This window comes from Aplidium turbinatum, chromosome 4 (genome assembly GCF_918807975.1).
Source record: "Aplidium turbinatum chromosome 4, kaAplTurb1.1, whole genome shotgun sequence".
NCBI lineage: Eukaryota > Metazoa > Chordata > Ascidiacea > Aplousobranchia > Polyclinidae > Aplidium > Aplidium turbinatum.
In genome coordinates, this window is record NC_137475.1 from 25,911,635 (window position 1) to 25,918,452 (window position 6,818).

The 6,818-nt window shown below is 37.2% G+C and overlaps 2 protein-coding genes across 2 annotated transcripts; one reads left to right on the top strand and one right to left on the bottom strand.

Annotated features, from left to right (window-relative positions):
- The first annotated feature begins 248 nt into the window (after nt 1–248).
- On the top strand, nt 249–1,665 carry LOC145768124 (uncharacterized). The gene is made up of 2 exons (XM_082579596.1): nt 249–795; nt 1,272–1,665. Exons 1-2 carry the CDS (start codon nt 587–589, stop codon nt 1,663–1,665), a joined length of 603 nt encoding a protein of 200 aa, XP_082435722.1. The 5' UTR covers nt 249–586.
- A 77-nt stretch (nt 1,666–1,742) lies between these two features.
- LOC145768122 (uncharacterized) lies at nt 1,743–6,527 on the bottom strand. The gene is made up of 10 exons (XM_082579594.1): nt 6,241–6,527; nt 5,878–6,007; nt 5,339–5,585; nt 4,736–4,913; nt 4,032–4,566; nt 3,585–3,771; nt 3,111–3,353; nt 2,746–2,917; nt 2,455–2,603; nt 1,743–2,245 (listed from the first exon to the last, which is right to left on the bottom strand). Exons 1-10 carry the CDS (start codon nt 6,465–6,467, stop codon nt 2,049–2,051), a joined length of 2,265 nt encoding a protein of 754 aa, XP_082435720.1. The 5' UTR covers nt 6,468–6,527; the 3' UTR covers nt 1,743–2,048.
- Nucleotides 6,528–6,818: the final 291 nt, after the last annotated feature.

Sequence of the window (6,818 nt, forward strand, 5' to 3'; positions counted from 1 at the left end):
TCAACCAAGACTCGTCACGTTATTTCATGTGGACCGAGTGATACTTTGCATGTAACAAAAGTATCTGTGATTAAAAGTAGAGCCGGTTAAGAAAGCGAGTACAAATAACATAGCCCTTTGGGTCACTGTGTTTATTTTAATGAACAATGGGCAAATAAAGAATGAAACTGTTCACCAGGCATTTGATTATAGAATAACTTGCGTTCTTCTGGTGTAACTTGCGATTACCGAATAACGCAAGTTATTCTTTCATAGGAAAGATAACAACTGTTTTATTTTTTATAAACTTAAAGGGCTAGGGACATGAAAAAAAATTTTTTCTACAAAAGTGATTTTCTGATTTTATACGTGGTCAATAAGAATGCCTGAAAAAAAAAAGTTTTTTTGAGCTGTATTTGGGGTGCTTTGAGGGCCTTTTATTTTCACTTTCTGATAGTTGACGATCCGACACGCGTCACTGCGTAAAGGCGACTGTTGAGCGATGACGTTTCACCGGGAATTCTCTCGCATCGATGTCAGATCGCACTGCAGAAATAAGTAATTCGGACAAGCAGCAAGTGAAGTTATTTTGTTTCAATAACGTGGTATGGAGACATTACAAGATTTTAGCAGCGGTTCTGATGAAGAGGCTGAAGTATTTTGTGACTTTGGAAATGAACATCTTCCGATGCAATCTGATCACGACCATGTTCAACCGTACATGTTCGAGCCTTTGGCAAGCAGCTCAGAAGAGGAGATTGAAGTATGTGAAGCAATGGATTCGGATATTGAGCTTCGAACGAACAGCTTAAACTGGTATGTTGTCAGCGTTTGTATTTTTACACACTAAATTTAATTAGCATTACACAATATAGATACCAATTGTAAACAAACATTTGTCTGCGGCCTATAAATGGCTTAAACTGTGGGAAAGGCAATAACTTTTTTGCTGTGTAGCATTGCGCAATATTAGGCTACTCAATTTACTTTGAAGTTATTATATAACAACATGTGGCCTTCTATAAACATTTCTTTTCATCGATGCGACCATTACGGTAATCATCCCAAGCATTTCTATAAGTAGGCCTACCGGTAGTAGACTGCGTTACCCACCAGGTTTCACTTCTTGGACGACCGCGTTTCCTCTTCCCATCCACCTTTAGATCTAGTGCCTTTCTAAGAAAACTTCCTTACACTGATATCAAAACAGTGTTTATTTTAACACCACAGTACACAAGTGATATGCATGCCGTATGGCTATTGCAATTTGATTTTTTTTTATAAAATTACAGGTGCAAGTGCGACAACTGCGATATCCTTCCAACAGTAGCGGAATGCAGGTGTTGCACCGAAATAGAGTGCATTGCCCAAAAAGTAAGAGAAGGACGGGAGACGTATGGCTGCGAAATAAAGTGCATAACAGAGCACCCTGGGTTTCAGGCAGCCTGTCTCAATGTGGATGTGTTAGAAATTGCCTGGCTGCAGTACAAGCAGCAGTATGGAGTTCATGGGGCTCCTGAACATAAGCGCCATAGGCACATTGCATATAGGCAATTAGCCCGTTGGTGTTGGGGGTACCTTGGTCGAAACCTTAGAGTGGTTCTTCCAGCATGCGCCGTGACTTGTATAAGAACCCAATTCTCGCTCCAAAACAATGAGGACGATTTCGTTGGATTTCAACTGTAAATACCTGAAGAACAACCTAAGACTTGATATGGCTTCTTCTGAAGAAGCCATATCAAGTCTTAGGTTATATCGATATTATTGTTTAATACGTAATGTTTCGCCCCCTTAATAAAGTACTTTTACAAGACTCACCAATGTGTGTTATCTAGTTTGATACAAATATGGTGCAATAGGCTACTAACTTATGTTGCATTGTAAGTTACTTTATAGCGGTTAAGTATGTCCGCGATGGTATTAAGCAATAAGTCAAAGAAATGGCAATGGTGAAAAATGAAATCAATGAAAGATAAACTAATACGACCACCAATCCCAAACGAAAGCGAAATATGAAATAATATGCTGTACGGCGTACATTCAAAAAACACAGAAGTACATCTATAAGGTTATGAACTTTCACTGTTATTAACTGGTGCGCTTGTAAGAAAACGCGATATATGATTGTTGACGACACTCTGTTTATCTGGACGCTTGAGATTGTGACATAAAGGAGGAGGGGTTTCCCATGACAACTCCTCTGGAATGTCATTACTAGCATCTTCAACTCTTGAAGTCACTTCAGCTATAAGTTCAGCAACGTAACCTGCAAAGCAAGGGTTATAAAATATATTTCTAGTCAATGTTCATCGCGTAATTTAACCGAAGCAAGCAGCTGCAACTGTCGAAGAATAGCTGGCTGAGTGTTTAGGGACTAGCAAATGCTTATGAGTTTTAGAAACGAATAAACGCACTATTAGGTTGTTTAAGTAGACTTTAGCACATATTTCAATTTTAGAAGACATGTATTCTTACTGAAGGTACATTCTTGCATTATCTTTTTTAGCGTGTGAGAACCTCCTTTGCCTTTTGGAAAGGAAAGAGAAAACTGCAAATTTCCGTCTTTTGTTTTAGCTTGCTCCTTTCTGCTATTTTCATTGTAATGAAGGGCCGCAAGTAACAATCTAAAGTTAAACATAAGCGTTGATTACTGACGATGACAAGCTGTTTTTTAGCAATCTCATTGCATTATAACTCTGTAGGCTTATTACATTCTTAAAAGCCTCTTTAACAATGGTTAGGCAGAATATTTGCTGAATGGCTTACCTGCATTTCATGGCAGCATAACCAAAGTGAAACATTTTGGGTGCAAATTGATTGACAAGACTGTGGTAGGCCTCTATGGAAAACGTCTGCCCTTCCGGGGACAATTTCGTGACATCTTTTCGTAGATTCTTGCTTCCCAACAATCCTGTCAAAGCTTCATAACATTCAGATCCTGAAAATAAAGAGTCTTGCTACTAAACTTCACATGTCAACTTAAAACACTTAAAAGCCAAGTCGAAAATTGCACAAGGTACTTTATCCAACACTGAGCGAATATAAGCAGTTAGCATGCTTTTGAAACAGCCTTCTTTTATGTTACTGCAATCACACTTGAGGTTAATAAAGACAATAAGTACAGAACAAACCTGCTGTGAAGTACTTCCTTTTCGCAAGTGGCAGATGTAAGCACGAAGGAAATAACTCACTGTGTCCAGTGTGGATGTCACATATGTGATTTGGCAGAGAGTCCCATTTAGCTAAAGCTAAATCACCATTTCCATCACTTGTCAAACCACACCAATACAGATGGTTTATAATGCTTTGTCGCCATTTCGAAACAAGCTCAAATCCCTTCTTCTTTTCTACAGCAACAAGTTTTTTCGAAAGACCTTAACCAAAGGAAATTTACAGAATTAGCGAGTTGCCTGCAGTATAAAATGGTTTACGAATGACTAGATCACTAAATGCTCCATTCACATTGCAATAACTAATGCATTTAGCAAGATCTTTTTTGGCACAAACTAAACTACATGAAAAATGAGTAGACTAATAGAGTTAAACTTGTTGTTTAGATCGTTAATCGTTTTATGGTTTTCTTTGCTTCAATGTTTAGCGCTTACCTTTTGCAACATGCCATATATCAAAGTAATGCGTCATTTCTTCATGATCCTCCCTAATCCACTTCTGTATCTGCAGGTGTCTGTCCGTAATCAATGTGCATATGTTGACTCCAGCACTAGAAAGGGTATGGAGACACCTTTTCAATCCCTCTAATTCCATGTGGTAACTTCCCTTGACCTCATTACTCTAAACACACGTCTTACATTAGGTAGAACAGTAGTAACTACTGAGGGAAAACATGTATTCGTTGTATACAATACTCATGTAACTTTTGGGGAGCTTTCCATTACATTTGTGATTTGCGGAAATAGCAAAATTACGACATCAGAATTGTGGGTAACTCCATTCAATATTATATATATTCCTTTGAAAGATGAAAATACAACATAACATAATTCAGGACACGATTTTGTAGCAAGTAGCATCGTAAGAACATGTAAACTTACCTGGACAATTTCCATGCTTAAAATACGGTTTTGCTTCACATCCATCAGAGTATAGCTTCCGTATTTAGCAGAGTGGCCCATAGAGTCACATCTTGCATCACCACCACAAATAAGATTAACATCCTTCTTTGCTTCTTGCAGTACATTCTGTTGCTTCATACTCCAGACATGGTTGACAGCAGGTATTAAAAACTTTTTTTGATGTCGAAAAAAGGTACGCTTTTCGTAACACTGAACACCCCAAAAGCGCAAAAAACGTAAAGTTTTTGTAGGTAGTGCTCCACTGAACAAAATAGAGGAACTTAACGAAATATTTCCTTCTGGTATTCCACCCACAAATGGCTGACTAAACCATTTGTAAGACTGACGGCAGTGATGGCAGATTTGTTTAACTGCCAACAGTGTTCCCTTGCATGTACTGGAAGTTGTTGCTCCTGCCTTACCACATAATTGACAGATTAAAAACAAACTCATGAGCATGCTATGGAAAATCACATATTTATTTTCCGGTATTGATTTTTGATTAGCTTCTGATCTGGAAAATACAAAGAAAATATCAATACATGTTTCAAAGTGGATGTAGCTGGACAAATTGAGGCATTCTGCCAATAAAGACCTGACCTACTCCAGCTCAATAGGCAGCTATGAACTCCAGTTAGACATTCCAAGTGTCAACACAAGCCAGAATATTATGCATCACTTACTCATTACATTCGAAAGAAATGGAATCATAAGATTCATTGTAATCTTCATCCAAACATTCATGCATGTCTTCTTCATTTTCACTATGGATGGGAGTAGAAGATTGAATAAAATCCATTACCGGTATTACACATTGAGTTGCGGCATCACTACATCTTATCGGTACATTGCATTGGATGCCTAAAACATTGCAGAAATTAAATGTGGCTGATACAGCTAGTCATAAATTATGTTAACTAGTATGTATGTTATGTTAACTAATGTTTACAGTAGTATTATGACTGTGGTATTGTCTCAATGAAGGATTTGCTTTTTTTCATTGTAACACTAACATTAATCTTTGATACTTTTAATGCAATGTTAACTATTGGATGACACTACAATAACTTTAGTGGATCATTGAAAACTTTTAGCACATGTGGATTGTGTAACAATTTACCAGTAGCCTACATACAATATATTTCACTGCAGTACAATAAGTTATTTACAACTTGATGAAGAAGGAAAAAATAATTTATTTTAAACCTTGGGCAGTGTAGCATGATTATGAAATCGACTAACATCGATAGGCTAGCATCTAGTAACCTATTTAACAAGTTTATTACCTATACTTCTGGTATTGGAAACATTAACGGTTTGGGTCATTGCAACTTTGCATTGTGGATTTATAAACATGGCTTCATAAATCATCAAAGGCTGTTCCTGTTCATCAATTGCTTCTTTTGTTATACTAGTAGAGTTTTGACCAGCAATTAACTCTGTTTCCACAGACACCACTTGTTGATCTACAAGGCTGCTACCAATATTTTGGGTTTCTTTCGAATGCACTGTAGTTACTTCATGTTGCAAAAGCTGAAATATTTTTTGGCATCAGTACCACATAAAATACTCTCTAAGTAGACTAATACAGCAGTGCACTTGACATGCCAGTATAGAACTTAACATATGTGTTAATTAAAGAAAAAGTACGGTACTTAAAGGCAGTCTTATGAGTAGAAAAGAAAATTGATCATTAACACCTTTATATGTAGGCTACGAGATAATTTACTAACCTTCACGTAGTATAAACACAAAACCTGAATAGTATGAGAGAATATAACTAGTAGGTTTGCAATTTATAGGCTAGCTATGGTAGCTAATTTACTTGTTGAACTCGGCGCTTTCTGACAGCACTCCTCTCTGTCTTTGCATGTGGTTCAGCCGTAGACGTACAAGCTACGTTTTGCCGCAGGCTAAGAATTGATGGAACTGCACGTTTCTTGAGAATCCTTTTACTGAAAGTTTAATTATCTTAGTTAACTCTCAAGATTATTTAAAAAAAAAAACTTTCTTGTCCTGCTGTAAACCTTATCAAAGATCAACTTTGAAATAACGACATTAGACTAACCCAATTAATGTGTGACAGTGGTAGTCTAGCTTAATAACACTATGGTAGTTTAGTATAGCAATGCAGCAATGAGCACTATTGGAAATGCAGTCTAACCCAGGCTAGGCTGTAGAAACTTACCTGCCTGAAAACCCCAATTGTACTTGTAGACTCGATTCTTCAAATTGGTTACTGTCAAAGTGTACGGAACAAATTTGTGAGCTTGCTTTAGCCTTCCAATACTTTCGGTTTTGTTGAACAAATTTCTGCCATTTTTTAAACAGGTTTGGATCTTTGGGAAACTGATGAACACTTATCCCAGGCTTCGGATTATTGCTGCATCCCCAAACAACACATCTTCCAGGCATTTTTGCTCCAACAAATAACTTTTACAAATGAATTAACAGTTTACTTTGTAGCCTAAACCTCAACTAAGCAAATGAAACGTCGCTTTCAGCTGTCTTAATGCAGTTTATGTCTTTATGTTGTCGTGTAATTGTCTTTGCTGTGAAGGTTAGAAATAAAAACAGCTGAACTGAACTGAACAGTGAAAAACTACAATCGTTCATCAATTCACCGGTGTGACGTAGAAAGGGAATTTCCCGAAGACATTTTCGGAAAGGGGCTACAAAAACCTTATGTGTTGGATTCGTGATTTCAAAAAATAAAAACACACACTTTCAGCTTGTTTTAACCAATTTTGTTGATAGGGGTTGTTC

What these genes read in the sequence shown, in the direction of transcription:
- LOC145768124 (XM_082579596.1), top strand. Translation starts at nt 587, where the DNA reads ATGGAGACATTACAAGATTTTAGCAGCGGTTCTGATGAAGAGGCTGAA. An exon ending in CGAACGAACAGCTTAAACTG is followed by an intron (nt 796 to 1,271) that starts GTATGTTGTCAG and finishes ATAAAATTACAG; the next exon opens with GTGCAAGTGCGACAACTGCG.
- LOC145768122 (XM_082579594.1), bottom strand. Translation starts at nt 6,467, where the DNA reads ATGCCTGGAAGATGTGTTGTTTGGGGATGCAGCAATAATCCGAAGCCT. An exon ending in TATGCTGCCATGAAATGCAG is followed by an intron (nt 2,604 to 2,745) that starts GTAAGCCATTCA and finishes GTTTAACTTTAG; the next exon opens with ATTGTTACTTGCGGCCCTTC. An exon ending in AATGCAAGAATGTACCTTCA is followed by an intron (nt 2,246 to 2,454) that starts GTAAGAATACAT and finishes CTTGCTTTGCAG; the next exon opens with GTTACGTTGCTGAACTTATA.